This window comes from Abramis brama, assembly GCF_963993115.1.
Source record: "Abramis brama genome assembly, chromosome: 3".
In the NCBI taxonomy this organism is placed as follows: domain Eukaryota; kingdom Metazoa; phylum Chordata; class Actinopteri; order Cypriniformes; family Leuciscidae; genus Abramis; species Abramis brama.
The window spans coordinates 22,220,883-22,242,118 of NC_139965.1; the positions used below are offsets into that span (position 1 = coordinate 22,220,883).

A 21,236-nucleotide genomic window follows, 5' to 3' on the forward strand; every position below is an offset into this window, starting at 1 on the left:
TTATGGATCAGAGCTATTGCTACACAACAGAAGTCTAAGTAAAATCAAACTTGATAATCCAACGCTCTAAAAGTCACAACTTGAGTAATGCGAAATAATACAAAAAAACCTTGTGTGTAACTGTGTGTTCCATCCCAGAGCCATTAATTCCCACAAAATGCTGTGTGTACAGGCTCTAATGAAGTACAGACAGTTAACTGTTATCTGTAAGAACTGGTGGAATCATTGGTATGACTATGACACTGCAGAAAGCAGATTGCACGGCATTCAGCTATAGACCTCTCTAGGCAAGACTCTTTAATTTGCATTTTTATGATAGGCACTACCAGTTTAGTGCCGTTAATGAATACAGAGAGATTAATATGCAAAAGAATGACTTCATTAATTATGTGTCAAATATTAATGACTGGTAATAGAAAAGAAAATTTGTGAAAAGAGTAAAACACTTGTGGGTGATCTGGCATTATTTAGGAAAATAAAATCTCTAGGCCTGCGTTTTTCTGCGCTGTTTTTTTAAGAGATAAACTGAAGTGATGGTGTGGGGCAGCACTGTTAGGCAGCTTTGACAGAAATGGGCAACAAGATTGAACACACTAAAAAAAGTTGTTTGTTCATCAGGCAGCAATGGAAACAGACGTAGGCTGTTTGACCAAATACCCTATTTCTGGTTCTTTCCAAGCAATGTTGACTGACAACATAGCTGAGACACTAGTGTATTTTTCTAGCTGCTTTACAGCAGAATTGGAATTGGTCTCATATTTGAGATTAGATAGATAGATAGATAGATAGATAGATAGATAGATAGATAGATAGATAGATAGATAGATAGATAGATAGATAGATAGATAGATAGATAGATAGATAGATAGATAGATAGATAGATAGATAGATAGATAGATAGATAGACAGATATTTGTGAATCTCACAGTAATCACTTCTTTCTCTAAACTTTGACATAGAAGAACTTTTCCTCAACTTTACCCAAGGCATTGAAAATTCTAATAACATAAAATAAAGGGACACATTTAATATATATATATATATATATAAATTAACTTAGGCTACATTTTTAAAACTTTTTAAATTATTTATAATATGAATTATTCATTTTGTTTTGCTTTTACACTATGTAGATCCTGGACAAATACATAAAATGTACTGTGACCAGTGATTATCAGGCAAATTCAAACAATAATAAAAAAATATTCAAAAGTAATAGCCTATTTAATAGGCCTGTTAGCCTATTTACATTTAGAATCAAAATGTAATATAAAAATACATTTTGTGTAATGAAATAATCAAGAAAGAAGCTTTGTTTCTTCAATATTTAAAATCAATATTTAACATTTTCATGACAAAATCGTCAAGGAAAATGTTTGACAGTATGTTTTCAGAATGGCCCTCTTTTCTTACGGCTCTTGTCAAAAATACAACTCCCCAAATTCCTTGCAGTAGCTACATGATTTGACAAGTAGCCAATGAGCGCCGTGACCGCTGTCACGTGAGTCGGGCTGAGCGCTTCCTGCGGCGGTGCAAAACAGACTGGCGATCTGAGGAACGGAGAATTGCTAGTTTCTGGGTAAGTAAACACATTTGCAAACCCAATATTGCTCGGGTTGCACGTTATGACTTTTCGACGAGGGTCTGGTCTGTATTTAGGGCTGCTTGGAGCGGACTCCGGGGTAAATGTAGCACTTGAGAGCTGCCGTAGAGATAGGCCCGAGCTGTTTCCTGGTCACAGTCCTGTGCTGGAATACATTCACAGAGTAAGTGCTCACTCGAAAGCGCTAGAAGTTATGAAAGTGCAGTTTTTAGACACTTGCGAACCTTATGTCGATGTGTATGTCCTTATCTGACACTGTTTTGACACTATGAATGGAAGTGGATATGTATACATATGGGCCAGATTAATACTGATCATGATTTTCCATCACATCATCACACAAGTTAGTGAAAGTGTGTAGCTACTTGTTTCATGTTTGATCCGGGCACGAAACGCCGCAGGCTGAGTTTATGTAGGTGTAAGTGAAACTGCCTTGGACAGATTGTTTTCATTATCTCTTATCTCGAAGTTCAAATTTATAGGCTAATCAACTTTGTCTACGACTTTAAGGCTATGGGATTTTGTGTTATGTGTGCTGAATATTGAAGTGCATGATGAATGAAGGGTGTAAATGTGTCCCGTCATGTCAGAGCCACATCAGTCCTTCCTGTCATCGTTATAAATATCTCTCTCTCTTTCTCTCTTTATCTCTCTCTCTTTCTCTCTCTCTCTCTCTCTCTCTCTCTCTCTCTCTCTCTCTCTCTCTCTCTCTCTTTCTCTCTCTCTCTCTCTCTCTCTCTCTCTCTCTCCCTCTCCCTCTCCATACTGGTGCTATAATCATTTACATCGCTATCTCTGACCGCTAACCTCATGTGTCATGCCCTCAGGTGTTCATTTGAACCTCCGAGCTTGATTTTTGCCCCACAAATGACTCAAAGATCTGGTTTGTTCTGTTTTCTACATCATTGTTCATTGCAAATGTGTAAATTTAGCCCAAATAGTGACTTCATGCTCTGAGGTCCGGATGTGGTCAGATATTGTTGAAGGGTTTTTGATGTGAACACTAAAAAGCTTGCGGCATGATTGTGTTTTTGGGTTGCTTTTATAAAACAAAAATGTTTTGTATTTGTATTTTAAAAACGTCTATTAAACAAATAATTCACATTATTTAATTTATATTAATATAACTTACATTTCAGACAAAAAAGGCCAATTGAAAGAATTTATGCCCAAAGGATCGTGGTTCAAAATGTTCAAAAATCAATTTAATCAAGTAAACTCTTTGTCAACATATCTGTCCCTCAATGCATCAAATGACAGGATGTTCTTGCTCTCTGAGTGAATTAATAGCTCATTTTAATGCTGTCGATCAAATGTGTTTCATGTTTTCTCTCACTTCCGCTTGCTGACACGTCTGTGGTAGTTTCTGCTAAAAATATAAGAAGACGACTGTAGAAACAGCAACTGTGCTTCTTGAGAACATCAGGGTTCATAAAAAAATACAAGGTTTTATTGACGTTTAGTTGATTGATTTATTTAGTTTCCAGCCATATTCCCCTTCTCTCTCCCTTTTCTTTGCTGCCTTTCGTACTGATTCATCATTTCAACAAGTCAAAAAGTCTATACAAAGCTCAACAATACAGCTCTCTTACTTTATTTGATCATACATGTGTTTTTAGACTTTTTTTTTTAGACTTAAATATTTGGATGTCTGTGATGTAGGGCTGTGACAGTGTCAAGTATTGTTAAATTCGTGGAAAATCGGGTGATCAGACTGGAAAACCGGAAACAAAAATGACAAGTGGCTTAAATTTACCTCTCTCATTTGACATGAATCCAAATGTTTCCATGGTTGAGATGTAACATTTAATTGCTAATCTATTATTTCTTTTGTATGTAAACAAAGCTTTGTTCTTCCCTTTTGTCGTAAAATTCATGTAAAACAGCATTCACATACAACAACAACAACAAAAAAAAAACGTGTTTTTTGCGTGCCACTGCCAGTGGGGGAGTAGTCAAGTTGACAAGCACAGCCTTACTGTGATGGATTGAACATTGGTGTTGTGAATTATGCTATTTTAATTGTTGCCATGGTAAAGTTATTCATTGGCTTACACACACTACTGTTCAAAAGTTTAGGGTCATAGATTTGTTTTTGATAGAAATCAAGTCTTTGACTTGGCAAGGACGCATTAAATTGTTCTTAAGTGACAGTAAAGACATTTATAATGTTAAATTATAATTTTCAAATAAATGCTGTTCTTTTGAACTTTATATTCATTAAAGAATCTGAAGTAACATAAAGTTTTCCACAAAAATATTAAGCAGCACAACTGTTTTCAACATTGATAATAATAAGAAATATTTCTTGAGCATCAAATCAGCATATTAGAATGATTTCTGGAGGATCATGTGACACTGAAGACTGGAGTAATGATGCTGAAAATTCAGATTTGACATCACAGGGACATTTTAAAATATATTAAAATAGGGAAATTATTTTATATTGTCAAATTATTTTACAGTATTACTGTTTCTATTGTATATCTGATCAAATAAATGCAGTCTTGGTGAGCATAAGAGACTTCTTTAAAAAAAAACATTTTTAAATTTGAATTGAAGAGAAAAAAAATGATTTGTGATAGTCTTTGAAGCACTGTATACCATTATTTGTTTCATTATTGCTGTGTAATTTCAAGTCATAATTAAAAACCTAATACAAATTGTTTAATCTATTTATTTATTTATTTATTTTTAAGAAAATTTGAAAATGAATTTAAAATATATGTGTATTTATTATATTTATTTACATCTAAACTTTGGAAAATGTTTAGGCTAAATATTGTTTTTTTTAGGGTGAGTCTAGTGTAGACGTAGACACAACAAGAGTCTACACATCTGAACTACCAGCCAGCAGAAAAAAGTCCTGATTGTTGAGCTGAAAAGAAAAATGACATTTCTCTTGTGTCTTTCAGTAGTGGTGGAAGAAGCAAACCCAGTGATGGCCTCGGCTCCTTACAACTCCAGTCCCCTGGGGAACAGCTCCAGCCAAAACGTGAGTGAAGCCTGTGTGCAGATGTGCTATAATTGCGCTGTCCTCATGTCCTACGACTGTAACAGAATGTTTCTCATTTTCCCCTCTTTGCTTTCAAACTACAAGTGTGCAATGCTGTTGTAGGAGGGTTAGACTTTCAGCTTCTGCATGAATAAATAATACATTTCACTGGTGTCAATAGAGCTGCCCTTTGCTCTGCTCTCCTATAGAATTAAGCAACCATATAGATGCTATAGAGAACATAGAGACATTGATGGCATTCATATGCTTTATTAATAGCTTTATCTTTGTAAAGCGACCTTGGGTGTTGGAAAGGCGCTATATAAATACAATTATTATTATTATTATATGCTGCCTTATTCTTTTTTATTTACATCTCTCATTTTACATTTAAACTCTGCATTTATATACACTAATATTAGCATTTAAAAATAATAATTTGTCAAACACAAGACTATTTCCGTGAACTGCAAAAAAGAAAATTGTGGGGGGATAAAAAAATATGTGTATATTATATGTATGTATATTGTGTGTGTGTGTGTGTATATATATGTATATGTATATATTTATATATGTATGGAAAATATGTAATTAAAAAATTATATATATATATATATATATATATATATAATTTTTTATATAAAATGTCAAAAAAGAAAGTTGATGTCGAAGTTAGGTATCCAACTGAACTATTTTAAGATCAGAAAGTGCATTCAGTCCAGCATAGCTATTAAGTACATTTATAGAGTGATAATAATACGCATATTGCATAGGGCTATGACAGAGGCAGTTTTTATTTCTTTATTTTTATACCATGGACCAACTACCAGCGGTGGAGCAGTGGTTTGGGATGTGGTCCGTGGTTTAAATAAAACACCATACCTTACCAAGTCTTAACAAGCACAAACAGTGTTAAATAGAATTTGATAAGTGAAGTAAAAAGGTATCTGTCCTGCAGCTTTTTTCTTTTTTTACCACAGTAAAGGATGCGAATATAGGAATTAAAAGCAAATTAAAGGAAAAAACATGTATAATACCCTGTGAAAATGGCTGAGACAAGAGTGAAGGTATGAGAAAAGAAACGAGATTCCAGGTCCAGTGGAATAACTCGTGTAATATTGTTAAATTCGTGGAAAATCTGGTGACCTGATCGCCAAATGGAATTCAAAGACTTTATATGTATATATGAATTTAAATGTATGGGCTCATGTACCCGTCTCATTCACTCTCATTTTGTAAACAAAGCTTTGTGCTTCATCACTCTTGTCGTAATATTCACATAAAACAGCATTCACAAGCAAACCACCGCGGTGGGGCGGCGGGGCGGCTGTCAAGTTGACAAGCACAGCTCAAATATTGCATGCTGCTATGTGTAAAAACCTTGTAATTCAAATGGGAACTTGTAATAGTGGTTTAAACAAAATAGATTGTTTCCTTTAAAAGCAGAGTGCCCCTCCCTACATGAACACATGCATATGCAGTGTCTGGTTTGGCACATGTAACCTCTCTGGGCAGGGGGGATTCCAGGCAGACAGGGAGTTGGCACTTCGCTGGGGCTTAAGCCAGGAGACTGCTGCTCCATACATATGTTAACGGAGCTGTAACACCTGGCAGGTGATAGGCAGCAGAACCCGACTCTCCGGTTTTTTCCAGGGTCCCTGAGGACAGCTAGAGAGATTTTGTACAAAGGACCGTCCATCTGTCTCTGTGATTGCCTCTGTTTGTCTCTTTTATCTTAGTCTTTCTTTCTTTCTTTCTTTCTTTCCTTCTTTCCTTCTTTCCTTCTTTCTTTCCTTCCTTCCTTCCTTCCTTCCCAGAAAATAACTATAACTAATTCATTTGGGCTTGATTTACCAGAAGACTGTGAACAATTGCTGATGAATGTTTGGCGAAAATAAACACTGTACCTTTAAGATGTCTTTAACAGTGTTTCTTTTAATCCTCTTACTAGTTGGTTGTTTTCATCTCTCCCCCTTCCTCGTCTGTCATCTCTGTTTACCCAACTACCACTTATTTGTGTAAACCAGGTTAGTTTCCCAGCTAGGATCACTGTATTTGTGTGTGTTTTGGCTGCTCCATTTGTCATCTCGAGAACACGGACTAGACCATTACCCAGAAGCCCTTGCTTCAATTTGCCCGTAGGTGTTGCGACGTGCAAAACACTGAACAGCAGCAAAAGGCCGACTGAATAAACGACTACACGCAGCGAATGGCACTCTTAGCTCGCATTCCAGTTCACTAACCTTCAACTGGCAGCAGGAAAATAGCCCAGGGAAAGACAATCTGGATCCCTGATCTCACACACACACACACACACACACACATAAAGCATCAGACTGGTGTTCACAGGCAGAGGGTGAAAGAGGACAGTGACTCTTTATTTTCCTCTCTTCACTACTTCCTCTTCCATTACTTCCTGTCACTTTCAGATTTTTCTCTGCAGTTATTTTTTCCTCCTATCAGATGCCACAGAGTACAGTTCTGTCTGCTCAGACATGTAGTGTATTAATGTTGAAGCAGTTGTGATCATCCTTATATGAGAGCGTTTGTGTATGTGTGAGGGATGCACCCGTGTCAACTCAATGTTCCTGCATGTGTTGACAGGCGTCCAGAGAGAGCCTGAAGATGGAGCCGTTGGCAGATGTTGCCGTGCTGCCGGGAGAAGAGCGAGTGATCGGTGAGTGAGAGCGTGTGTGTGTGATTGTGTGTGTTTGTGGGCTCTCACTGACTAAAAATGAATATGATTCATATCTTCATAAGCCTTTTGGTCATCTTTTTGTGTTGTAAAATGCACTATTTTAATATTGGCACTTTAAAATGTAATGTTGCCAGAACTCGATTCAGTATGGCTGTTAAAGTAGTATATCTATTTTTTAATATAGTAAAGTTGTTACATTGCAGATTTGTTTCTCATTGCTTTGTTGTTCATTTGGGAAACATCCATTGCTTCACACTCCAGACCAGTAAGTGGCGGAAATGTGGCCAACATATTGGCAATAATGCCGCATCACACAGTTGTATTTAATAATAATAGATAATAGGGAGCTATAAAATTAAAGTACTATGCTGGTCATGTGATCTGAAAATGGCAGCCCCCATGAGGGAGGACCACTCTTTTGTTATATAGCTTTGACTTGTCCACTGATATTACTGTCTGCATCTCATGTGAGTTTACAACATTTTGTCTTTCCCTCTCTATTTTACTCTTCAGATAAAGAGATCATCTATATCTGCCCCTTTAATTCTGCAGTCAAAGGAAAGGTGTCCATCACCAACTACAGACTCTACTTCAAGAACACTGACTCAGTAAGAGAAACCTTCATTTTCATTTTTCAAAAGCAACGCATTAGTTCTCTAAGTGTTCAGGCACAGTAATTCTGAGACCATGCCAGGAGCTCCTCTGTTTAAAACCTCATTTTGTCCTTTTTAAAGGCTTGTTTCTGCTTTCATTATTTTGAATACAATTTTAGTGTGTACCTTAGTTATAGCACATATCTATTAGTCTGTGTTACCAGAGAGAAGAGTGGGATATGAGAGGACAGGAAGGAGGGATTTTGTATCACATCATATCAGAGAAAGGCTTTCATCTGGTTTCTGGCTCTGTTCTTGTTTGGCACATGGTAGCGGGCACCTGCAGCCCTGTTTTGTGGACGTTTTGACCGTTGCTGGGGTCCGTTGCCATGATCTGTCAGCTTGGCAAAGTGAGGGCAAGGAAGATATAAGATATGTTGATATAATTTGCATATTCATGGATCCACATACTAAATGAAGCAAGAGTGTAGTTACATTCAAGCTATTTTAAGGCATGAATTAAAAAAAATCACAGGAAAAAACGTTTAAATATGTCATTTTGGTGATCAAAGAGCTTTAAGGGATAAAGTTATTGACTACAAGGGTACCTTGCTATTCTTGTTATGGTGGAGCCGTTGCTTACACATTACATCAGCACTTTACTAGAGCACCCTCATCAAATTCAGACTCAGTGATTTGATTCTTTTACTATAATTGTGTGGAATGGAAAGCGTTATTTCTGAGGTGTTTATAGTACATACATGTGTGTAAGATTGTTGATATTTTGTCTTTCTGTCACTTCCTGTCTTAAGGAGACACCAGTTACCCTGAACGTGCCCTTAGGTGTTATAAGTCGCGTAGAGAAGATGGGCGGAGCCTCCAGTCGAGGAGAGAACTCTTATGGGTTAGAAATCACCTGCAAGGTAACTCTCACACAAGGCCTAAGAAATCCACATTCATAACAGCTAATGTTAAAGTAAACATTTAAAAGGTTTAAGGTTTATTACCACACTACTGCTTAAAAGTTTGGGGTCAGTAAGATTGTTTTTTAAAGAAATAAGTTTTATTCAGCAAGGATGCATTAAATTGATCAAAAGTTAAAGACATTTCGGTAACACTTTACAATGAGGTTCATTAACATTAGTTAACTACATTAGTTAGCATGAACTAATAATGAACTGCACTTATACTGCATTTATTAATGTTAATTTCAGCATTTACTAATACTTTATTAAAATCTTGTATTAAAAAATGCACTGTGAACTAACACGAACAAACAATGAACAGCTTTATTTTTATTAACAAAGATTAACGAATACGGTAACAAATGTATTGCTCATAGTTCATGTTAGTTAATAAGTTCATGTTAGTTAATTAGTTAAACTAATGTTAACTAATGAACCTTATTGTAAAGTGTTACCGACATTTCTAATGAAATAAAGATTTATATAGTTAAAAGTAAATGCTGTTCTTTTGAACTTTCTATTTATCAAAGAATCCTGAAAAAAAACATGTATCTGGGTTTCCACAAAAATATTAAAATGAATATGAAATGTGACCGGTTTGCCTAGAGCAGGACAAGCACCCCCTTTTTGAAAGTATGACATTTGACATTCTCAAATCATTTTGTGTGTGTGTTTATCAGGACATGAGGAACCTGCGATTTGCACTGAAGCAAGAAGGCCACAGTCGAAGAGACATATTTGAGATTCTTTTCAAATATGCTTTCCCACTGTCTCATGGAATGGTCAGTGTTTAACTTGATTCTCAAATGCTACATTTCACACTCATTTAAAATGATTTGAAACAACATTAATCTTTGCATTTTATACAGTGCTATTAAGTGTTGTGTCAATGTTTCAGCATTTCACAACTGGCTTTCATCAGTAGCTGAATGTATGAAATACTGGTGTAACTGACTCTTTCACTTTTCTTCTGTTTCTTTGACTCTCACAGCAACTCTTTGCCTTTCTGAGTCAGGAAAAGTATGAGGAGAATGGCTGGAACGTTTATGTGCCTTTGGAAGAGTACAGGAGGCAGGTGAGGACCAGATGCCAGGACTTGTGCTGGTTTAGAAAGGGTTGTGCTGCCCTTGTGCATCCCGCTCACACTCACCATTCACTTACAATTGCGATTGATATGATATTATATGATATATGTTGCTAAGGTAATTGCATAAGACAATACATGGTGCACAATCTACTTGCATTAAAGATTATGTGTTGTTGCTGTTGTTCTGTTTGTCAGGGTCTACCCAATAGTGAGTGGAGGGTCACTTTCATCAATAAGAACTACGAGCTGTGTGACACTTATCCCACAATTCTTGTTGTTCCATACAAGGCCACAGACGAAGATCTTAGAAGAGTCGCTACCTTCCGTTCCCGCTGCCGCATTCCGGTGAGCTCTTTTACAGATGAGCAGTATGAAAGGTCAGAATAATGGTGTGATTTTTGTTGGAAGGTCAAATTCAAGCTTCTGTTGCATAAGGAAAAGGCTGTATAGTGGAGAATGTTAGCTTTTTGCGCGTAAAAAATAAAGCAGGGCTTTTCAGATTTATACATTTGAAGGCAAATACATTTACCTTCATGTACAGTATGTGGTTGGATATTTATATATCTCCGTATGATGAACATCATAGATGCACTAATATTACACGTCTGGCTGATACAATAAGCCAATAATTATTTTCATGTTATGACTGATAACCAATAAATGGCCGATATTAAAATTCTATGCTATTTTGTCTAAATAAATCTAAAAATAAAACACTAAAAGCTGCAGTCAGTAATTTTAAATGCTACAAGTGAATTTACGCATTACAACATTTACATGAAAAATGTTAAATATATAAATTCAATGTTAAAATTGCGAAGTAAGCATACACAATTAAATATTAAATATGGACATTATACAATATTGACAGATACCAATAAGTAAAATGTTTTATATTGGCAAATAAACCGATATGGTTGTTAACGTTCTTTTTAGAGATTCTTACAAAAAAAAATGTATTATGTTCGATGATGACCTTACCATCTGTGATGATGATGATGATGATGGGTTTCCTTTCACTCTCAGGTGTTGTCGTGGTTCCATAAAGAGAACCATGCTGTGATCACGCGGTGTAGCCAGCCTTTGGTGGGCATGAGCGGCAAGCGCAACAAAGATGATGAAAGATATTTGGACATCATCCGTGAGGCCAATGGCACTATTAAACTCACCATCTATGACGCCAGGCCTAACGTCAACGCTGTGGCAAACAAGGTTAGGTTCCAGAAGGTCACTAATAAATGGGGATCATTGGCAGACCTAAGATATTCAAATTCATCTCCAAGAAGTTCTTGAGAGTTTTTGAATATGAAAAAACACTTTTTGTTTACCTCATTTCTAACATATGCCCTTATCCACTGAAGGTATGGGCTGGTTACTGTTTCCCAGTCAGACTTGGACCCTTGGTTTGTATTAAATAAACAAAACGGTGTGCTTGCATGAGTATGTTTTCAGTTTTTGTGTGTTGCCAGACTAATTAAAATCAAAAAGTGGACCACTACAGAGGTGCTTTGCCAAGCTGAACACCGCTTACAGAGCATTTTGAAATGGCATTATTGATCCAATAATTTCTCTTGCAGAATGTGTTTTGGTACATGAAGTGTGAATGCAAGTGTGCAGAATTTCTCGTTTACGTGATCACATATCATAACCGGTAGACCTCTCTACCTTTACCCTCCAGGCCACGGGTGGGGGTTACGAGGGCGACGATGCCTATCAGAACGCTGAGCTGGTCTTTCTAGACATCCATAATATCCATGTCATGAGAGAGTCACTGAAGAAGCTAAAGGACATTGTCTACCCCAATGTGGAGGAATCTCATTGGCTCTCCAGCCTGGAGTCCACCCATTGGCTAGAACACATTAAGGTTTGTTTTTTCATGCATACCAATATATATTATAAAACTTAATATCATCTAATGTAGCTATCTACCTTCCTGCTCTAGTTGGTGCTATCAGGGGCCATCCAGGTGGCTGATAAGGTGTCTTCTGGGAGCTCTGTGGTGGTGCACTGCAGTGATGGCTGGGACCGCACAGCTCAGCTCACCTCTTTGTCCATGCTGATGCTGGACTCCTACTACAGGACTCTCGGTGGCTTCCAGGTGCTGCTGGAGAAGGAATGGATCGGCTTCGGACACAAGTTCGCCTCAGTGAGTTTTACTGAGTTTACAACGTCTTGCATCTGCAAAACCACACAATTTAGTGATGGAGTTTGAGTTCTATCAGCCATGTTATCAGGGTGATTGCTTTGATAGAGTTGATAGAGTGTAATTAAGGGTGAACTACAACCTCTGTGTTAGATTTTGTATTGTGTAAAAGAAAGAAAGAATCATTATCAGTTGGTATTTATGTCATACTTTGTGTGTTTGTGTGTGTGTAGAGAATCGGCCATGGAGACAAAAACCATGCAGATCAGGACAGGTCACCTATCTTTTTGCAATTCATCGACTGCGTGTGGCAAATGACTAAACAGGTATGGATCTAATTGTCTAACCATGTCATGTCATGTCATATGCTGCTGCGAACCTTGTTTTTCTTTTCTTTTCTGTGGAACACAAAACGAGGTATTTTTCATAATGTCTGAGCTGCTGTTTTTCATCTAACCAATGTGGATACTGATGCTAAGACCCCAATATATGCACAGCAACGTGTTTTTTTTGTTCTTCAAACATATGTGCCTATTAAAATGACTAGATTTCACCCCTGCAAAAATCCTTGAAAACAATGGTAAATGTGACCGCACTTTAACACATGAGAACCTGCGGCAGTCAGCATCATTGACATCAAGCCTGGTGCAATCCATTTTTATGCGGCATAGTTTAATATATGTAACATTTAATGAGATTTAACTGAGTAATTACTTTAATTTCACACAAAGCTATTATATGTCGCCAGCAGTAAGATTAAGTACTTGTATGGCACTGTTTTTTCATTCATGGAAAACAGCATCTTAAGTGACAGCTATTCTATTCTAAATATCTCTTTTTGTGTACAGCAAAAGAAACCAAATCATACAGATTTGGAATAGATTTTCTATGTGTTTTGTTCTTCAGAGTTTACAGCTATTTAGAGTTTAATGCAAGTAAATCTGTTTAACTTTTATCCCTCTCCCACATCTGCAGTTCCCAACAGCGTTTGAGTTTAATGAACGTCTCCTGGTAGTAATCTTGGATCACCTGTACAGCTGCCGCTTTGGCACATTCCTCTACAACTGTGAGAGCGCTCGTGAAAGCAATGTAAGAAATAACAAACACACATCGATATACAAGCCCTGAACTTCCCTTATCTTTAATACAAACTAGACCATAATGTGTAGAGCTGCACGATTAATCGTTAAAAGATCGCAATCTTGATTCAAACACACTTCTGATCTCATTCCTAAATGACAGTGATTCGCCTGTCTGTTAAACCTTTGAAAAATCACACCAGAACATTCATATCTATGTTGGCGCTGCCTCTGACCCAGACAAAGCATTTATCATGTGTAGGTATGAAACTATGGAAAGCTATGGGTCTATGGAAGCTATAAAAATAGAGCAAATAAAACATTTATTTGTCATTGAATCATCATTCAAGAGATTCGTTCAAAAATGCTGATTCATCCAGTAATGAAAGAAGGGAAGTATTTTTGAGTGAGTTGTTGAATCAATCATTCAAACCAAGGATTCGCAAACCGCTTGCTCTTGAAAGATGGTGTTCAAAATCCTTAGTTTTAAGTTTTATATTGTGTAGGTCTCCTGCTAACTGGTTAACTCACATTATTACTGTCTTATTGAAATACTTGTGCTGATCAGTTGTGGGCCACTATTACCTAAAACTGTGTCTATTAATGCAGATTTTCTGTCGTTGTTACTACTTTGAGGAAAGATTAAGCATGGAGCAAGATTTGTTTTACCAACGTTTACCAACGAGCTCGGCTAATATATGCACTGTTATTGATACAGTTTCCACATGTTCATCGCCATAAATTAGAAAAATACTCCGTAAATAAATTAGTACAAGTAAAATAATCGGTTTGTTTGATGTTTTTTTTACCTTTGATTCATGCAAACCTGTTGTAGGAGACTCCAAAACCACATTAAGAAACTTTAAAATAGCATAATAGGGGCACTTTAAATAAACTGCAGCAATTAACATTTTGTCAGAACCTCTAGTTGTCTGTTCAGAATTGTGGGAGAATCTTGATCTCTGTTTGAAAACAAAAACAAATTTATCTAGTCATGCAGCTCTAATCTGTCGTAGACAAAAAACAAAACAAAATATATAATATTTATTTTTTACTGATCATATATAGTGCCTAGTGAATGATGTATCAGACGATGTTAGCAAAATACTGATTAATCGGCCATGAAGATACAGTAGCATCTAAAGATGTAAGACCACTTGTGAAAATGCTTTCATTTTTATATACATAAAAGTACATAAAAAGTGAGTGAAAAGTCAGATTTAAGAAGTTAAAGGCACACTGTGAAGGAATTGTGTTTTTGTCAAACAGCGACCCCTAGAGTCGCTATGGAATACTTGCACTGTCGTAAATACCCCTCCATCCCCCCACCTCCCACCCTGTACACCGGTACCTGCATCGGGCATGGAATAGGCACAGATAGACTCTGAAGACATGATTATTGCAATTTATCATAATAGTTTGCAAATTGTACTTGTTTACACTATTTACAACCTCTACGTTAGGCTTATTTATGTCCTGATAATTATGTGAGATATTAAAAACTGTTCTCATGATAATCGCAAGAATCAAAGTCAACAGCGTCGTCTGATATCCCTCAGGACTACGTGATAAATACACCTCACAACACCTGAGTTCAGCTGGCAAACTAGTTCGTGAGGCAAGCTATAAAACATAACGCAAAAAACACGTAAGAGAAACGAGTGTTTTTTTAGCAAGTCTGTTAACAGTTCTGATAATCGAAAGCTAGCTAGACATATGTGGAAATTATTGGACTGGTCTAATTATCAGCAATAAATGAATGAACAGCATATAAAAAAACATACTACAAGCAAGCGCAACAACATACAACATAGAATGCAAACAAGTTTACAAATAAGAGATTTATTTACTGGCCACTTCATGCGTTTTCTCAGATCGGATAGCTATCAGATTTATCAAAACAATTCCATTTACACCTGGTCACATAAATGTGTTTTTGCGAAACGGATTTAAATCCGATCTTCAATTCCCGCGCTATATGCAGATTTAATGGAGTGCACGTCACCGAAAGCAACAGATATGAACAGCATTTTATTGATCATCAGTTAAAATTTCAAAATCAAAGACCGCAATAAGAGAGAGCAGTAACAGCCCTGGTAAGATCATTTCATTTCTTTACTTTTAATGATGATGATTGTGTGTTAAGCGTCTGTGACTTACTTTCACTTTGATTTGCGATAGTTTGCACGTTCTCTTGATGACTATGCTCAGTTGCTCATCTGCGGTGATGTGTGTTCCAGTAGCGTCGTCATATCTGGCTATAACATATAGCCTATAACACGCTCTCACACGTTTTTATTTTTAGCATTTTTGAGAGGAGTACAATTTACATGTGGTTTCAACAACCAGATGCATTTACACTTGTCCAGTTTCGTCAGGAATGCGCCCCAGACCTCCTCCTGAAGTGGTTTGAGTGATCGGATTCAAATCCGCCTCGAATGCGTTTCGGAGGGCATTTACACCTGGTCTTTTCACGATCAGATAGCTATCCCATCTGAGAAAACGCATGAAGTGGCCAGGTGTAAACAGCCCCCATGACAAAAACATACGCACGAAAGCCGAAAACAAACGCTGGTTGGCCTCTCACGTCCAAATTTGAGGAAGTGGTGGGGGAAGTGACGTATGCCGTAAAGCAGTCGAATTTTGTAGTTCTTTTTGTACTTGGGTTACTACCCGAACCCCGAAGTTACATAGTGCCAGTAAAAGCGATACAGACCCCGTCAGGCTATGGCAGACGTGTCATTCAACCTATTGTAAGTCGATGTACCATCACAAGGGTCTTGGAAATATATTTTGAAGGTTGAAAAGTTTCACAGTGTGCCTTTAATATATTTGACTATTTAATATCATGATATAGACTTTTTTTTTTTTCTGGTTTAAATTATATTTTCAATGTGGTCTCACTTTTGAACCTCACTCTATATTGATCCATCACTGATACATACATTGTGGAAATATAGCCTAGATCTATTAAATTGTGCTTCATTGTACTATTCTTTCTTAAACTTAATCACACCTTTGTCTGTTAATCTCTAAAATGCCTATTGGAGGCCACTTGTCATCAGTAGGATAGTATTGGCCTTTGCTTTCTTTCTCCTGCATGCACACATTGCCTTTTATTTCTCCCAGTGCTCATTGTGTGAAGTAGAGCATGAGTAAAAGGGATGCTTGACTGACTCTCAGTCGGAGTAGGACACACTTTGGGGAGATGAAGCGTTCATTCTGGTGGCCATCTAGAGCCGTCCACCGCAACAACAATGTTAGGGTGCACAGTCCCACTTTACTGCTAACCAAAGGATTTGACACCTTACCATTGGTATTACTAATATATTCAACAGCTTAACAGCTGATCCTTAGTTACCAGTGTATTAAATCACCTGTACTTTAATGTGGGTATGTGTATATATTATATATAATCCTTAAGATTTACTTTAAATAATAGAATAGTGTTTATTCAAAATACCAACTTTCTGATTTTTCTTTTGTCTGTATTGTTTCACTAGAATGTTCGGGTGAAGACGGTGTCTCTGTGGTCTTTGATCAACAGTGACACATCCTTGTATATAAACCCCTTCTACACACCAGAGTCAAGTCGCGTGCTTTACCCTGTAGCCAGCATGCGCCACCTAGAGCTGTGGGTGACCTATTACATCCGGTGGAACCCTCGCATACAGCACCAGGTATGGACATACATTTCACAATCAGGTTGTAGTTTCTTTAGCTTTTGTATGATGGTAAGCATTATTTAAGCTGACATATTTGGAGTATATATATTTATACAAGCTGATCTTGGAAAGGGGAAAAAAGCATGTGCATATTTTTTATAGTGGGTGTTTTTGCCTCTGGGTGGGATTGAGTGTTTATCTGTGTGTGCGCGCACCCGATTCAGCGGTGCAGAAAATCCTCTCTCTCCAGTTTAATTACGTTCTGGCACTGCAGTGAACTGTCACTCAAACTGTCCTTATCACCACACACACACACACGCATTCTATCACAGTGGTTTTGCAGAAGCCACTTCAGCATTGGCATGCATAAGAATTTTGCCACATTAGTCATAACATTGATAAATGCTGTTTACCAGTATACAAATTAAATGCGACCAATGAAAACGTACAAATGTTATGTGTACAGACCAAAGTGCCTTTTTTGCATATTTTTATCATAATTATTATCCAGCAAATTATAGATTAATACAAAAATGCTTGTCTGAGAACTAGTATTCCAACATCTTGTTAGCATCAAAAATGTTTTGTGATGCAGATGTGATTCCTTATTTGAAGTCAAAGAGTGTTTTTGCTGCCCTCTGGTGGATGTCACTTCACATGTATGAATGTTTGTGTTTATTTGTGCCTGTCAGCAACAGAGTCCAGTGGAGCAGCGCTATAAGGAGCTACTGGCGTTGAGGGATCAGTACCTGAAGAAACTGGAGGAGCTACAGCTCTCAGACTCCGCCCCTTCCTCCACCCACTTGTCAAACAGCTCCACCCCCAATGCTGCCACGCCCAATCAGCACATCACACACTTACAGACACCGTTTTGATCACACTCGCAACCTGTTACAGACATTGGACATTTGTACATAGCAATAGTGATAATTATGGTAACACGATTAGTAGTGATGTCGACGATAACGAGTAACAAACCAATTATGCAATAAACCACAGTACGGCCTTCATTGCGAAAAAAAAAAAAAAAGTTAAACGAAAAGAGAAGCCTTAAAGTGACAGTGCTGTTTTTTCGTGCCGCATGGACAAAAGTGAGTCAAATAGTGTGTGTGTGTGTGTGTGTGTGTGCCAGAAACCACTTGGATACTGTTTGGAATGGTTATGTGACGAATGAAAGCGATCAAGTCAGACGGACGTATGTGATTTATGTGTTGCATTATGTGTGTTATTAGGGTTCTAAAGTGTCTAGATCTGAGTGGAGAACATTTCTGAATGTTGAGCAGTGGTAAGATTCTGTTTAAAAGATATTCAAAGAGTGCTAGTCTTGTTTACGGAGTTGTAAACTTTAGTCTACATTGTGTCCAGTCAATCTAGTATCAAGCAGGGTCTTCAACCTTTGGTAGAGCAATCATTTCATTAGTCACTATGCGAGGTTTAACTGCTTGACTCAAATGGCTGACCTCATAAGGTAAAGGAAGCAAGCATGTTGTCTAAACGTCTCATTTTTGCTCTCCGTAAAGGTCATTCGCTGCTGATGTGAGTGCATTACATTGAACTGAAGTGATTAACATTAGTTTAACATTAATAACAGAACCAGGGTTTTTTTAAGCGAGCGACACAGATACCTTTTCGGTGCCTTTACTCATATTTGAGGTTTTCAGGTGTATATTTTATAGAGAAACCTTGTTTTTTTTCCTTTATGGCAGCATCATCCACTGTGCGTTCGAGCGACCGGTTGTTTCCTCCCCTGCTGAGGTTTGGGAGTTAAACAGTTTTAGGCCCTACATGTTAGTGGCTTTGGGTTATACCCCTTAAAACGGCATGCAGTTGCCACGGAAAGCTAATATTTTGTTTCTGATGGAGCTGACAGTATTGCTCCCAACGAGACGTAGCGTAGTCTGCGAAGTCTTTCGGGAAAGACGGAGTGGCTGTGATATAAATGAGTGTGTTTGTGCTGTTCCAAATTCAGTCTTTTCTTGAGGAAGAGAGTTGTGACTGACATGGGGGGAATAGAGGAGAGTCGTTGATTATGCTGCCTCGGAAAACTGAACTTCTAAAGACTTTGACCTCAATGAGGATATGAAGTTTAAACCATAGTGTGCAAAGAAGACAAAAGTTCAATAAACAAACAAACCATTTGCGGTTGGTTGTTTTTAGGGGGGGAATAAGACAGAAATCTATTTTTTATTTTGTACAAGTACCAGAACTATGTAATTACCTCAAACAAAAACCTATTTTACTGTTGAAAGTTCTATTGTTGTAAAATATAATTATTTTATTCAGTGTAAAATTTGACAGTTTTATAAAAAGGAAAGTAATTAGAAGAAAAAAAAAACGTTTTGGTTGGTTTTGGTAATTGTAGGTAATTTGTTGAACATCCTCTCATATATATATTTTCTTTTTTTAATGGGCATTTAATTTTGCTTTGTAACATTTTAAAGATCTGAAAACGATCTGATTCTGTAGTAGGGAAATCTTTTTTTCTCAGTCGTATTGCTCAGTGCATGTGATTGGGTGAAGGAAAGCTGCACTCTGATTTTTTTGTCCTGACATTATCTTAAGTTAGACATAATAGTTTAAAGGGATCTATTTGTGTTTTGTATTCCCACATGTATCCTTTATTTGTTGCCCAGCTATTGTTCTGTACATAATGCTGATTAAATTAATTTAAAGAGTTCACATGGAAAAGACTGTATGCTGATTATTGTACTCCCAGGCATTCTGATTGTGACACAGCGGCCTGTTTAAAGGTTGCTTACAGTGCTATAAAACGCAATACTTCATTTGTATAAACCACCCCTTGCTATTTATTTATTTTTCCTAGTGTGAATCTGATAACATTTAAAAAGGTTATTCAAGACCTGCAAGCGTGCAGTGACTGCAATGAAAATGCAATCATCATATCTACTATGGCAGTGATCTGAATACAGTATAGTTATAAAGATGGTTTTATAAAGACGAGCCTGAGCTAAAAAGTAAACGGATGTTTACTGGGTTATATTAATGACGTACATGCCACAAATCATCTGTTCCAATGTTCTTTTTTTAATTTAAAATCACAGAAATGCACAAGAAGTGAGTTGTCTGTGTTTTTAACCGACGATGCAATACCATATCAGCAAGGAAATGTTCTTCAGTAGTTTTTGTGTTTCAAACTCACACCAGTTTAATAGCTAATATCAGTTTTCATAAAAAAAAAGTTCAGGCCTTTCCTCAAGACCTCAAGTCATATCAGTCCAGAATATAGATAGATAGATAGATAGATAGATAGATAGATAGATAGATAGATAGATCCATATTCCAGGATGACGATGTCAAGATTCATCAGGCTCAAGTTGTAAAAGAATGGTTGGGAGGGAATTCTTTGGGATGTGTTAGAGAAGACTACAGAGAACAGAGTGCTCAATCAATACAAGATCTTGACCAAAAATTGATGCACCTCTTGATGGAAATAACATCACAACATATTGCCATCAAGAGGTGCATATATTTTTGCCTATTCAAATGCACACACACACTTGTTACTTATGTCCATTACCCTTAGGCCTACTTACGTCATGTTTTCCAGACTAGGGTTCGTGAGTTTAATAAAAAGCTATTAATTCAATCACACGCGCACACATTTTTTTTAAATAATTTTGAAATAAAAACAATCAAAATAAACCACTTAGCCTACTAAAAAAGATAATAATAATAAAAAAAATTGTTTACCTGCATGTGACCATTAACCGACATCAGAGAACTGTGAACTAATTTTTATTGACATAACTTGTTAAAATAAAATCTCAGGGGGTAACGTTACTTCAAGTATATATTAGGCAAAGAGTTTCAGATGAAAAAAGTTGGAGAATTCCTGCTTTGCATGTAAATATAAAATGATGTGAATTTGTACATTTTAATGTGTTTAAAAGACAAAAGCCTTCCAAAGACAGTAGGCTAATACATGGTATGACTCACTGAGTGATCATTAAAATAATAATGAATGTGTTTGTCTGGAGTTGATTAAATATGAAATGTTGAGAAAACACTTCCTAAAAGTGAATGTTTTCGGTAAATGCAGTGATCCAATGCTGTGGCTCGTGGCTGTTCTGAATGTAGGCATACAATGCTTTTTTAGAAAGAAATTTTAAATTGACTGCCATTGTGAGAATAACATTAATTATGTAATCAATAAAAAGTAACTGCGATTACGAGTATTTTAAAAATGTAATATCTAATGAAGATATGTTAATTTTTGGAATCTGATTACGTAATCCATTCCAGATTACAAGTAATCCGTTCCTACCCAGCAGCAGCAGCACATACAGTGTATATGCGCCGATATGCTTGCGATCTAATTATGGGTTATGGCGGGAGGGGGTTTTCGTCATGGCTGCTTCCTTGACATAAATAAAGAGAAACGCTATTT

General features: G+C 36.9%; 1 protein-coding gene across 7 annotated transcripts; it reads left to right on the forward strand.

The window, feature by feature from the left end:
- The first annotated feature begins 1,496 nt into the window (after nucleotides 1-1,496).
- On the forward strand, nucleotides 1,497-19,507 carry mtm1 (myotubularin 1). 7 transcript variants are annotated; one of them, XM_084109099.1, is made up of 16 exons: nucleotides 1,500-1,579; nucleotides 1,660-1,766; nucleotides 4,519-4,598; nucleotides 7,203-7,275; nucleotides 7,810-7,904; nucleotides 8,702-8,812; nucleotides 9,535-9,636; nucleotides 9,846-9,929; nucleotides 10,137-10,286; nucleotides 10,968-11,153; nucleotides 11,620-11,805; nucleotides 11,884-12,087; nucleotides 12,318-12,410; nucleotides 13,060-13,173; nucleotides 16,667-16,843; nucleotides 17,521-19,507. In XM_084109099.1, exons 3-16 carry the CDS (start codon nucleotides 4,545-4,547, stop codon nucleotides 17,701-17,703), a joined length of 1,812 nt encoding a protein of 603 aa, XP_083965225.1. In that variant the 5' UTR covers nucleotides 1,500-1,579; nucleotides 1,660-1,766; nucleotides 4,519-4,544; the 3' UTR covers nucleotides 17,704-19,507. The 7 variants fall into 7 exon arrangements, with proteins under 7 accessions (XP_083965223.1, XP_083965226.1, XP_083965224.1 ...); XM_084109096.1 differs by having other exon boundaries at nucleotides 1,507-1,579; nucleotides 4,522-4,598; nucleotides 17,527-19,507; XM_084109095.1 differs by having other exon boundaries at nucleotides 1,516-1,579; nucleotides 4,522-4,598.
- Nucleotides 19,508-21,236: the final 1,729 nt, after the last annotated feature.

Coding starts and splice junctions, on each gene's coding strand:
- mtm1 (XM_084109095.1), top strand. Junction 4,599..7,202: donor GGAACAGCTCCAGCCAAAAC/GTGAGTGAAGCC, acceptor ATGTGTTGACAG/GCGTCCAGAGAGAGCCTGAA. Junction 9,637..9,845: donor TCCCACTGTCTCATGGAATG/GTCAGTGTTTAA, acceptor TGACTCTCACAG/CAACTCTTTGCCTTTCTGAG.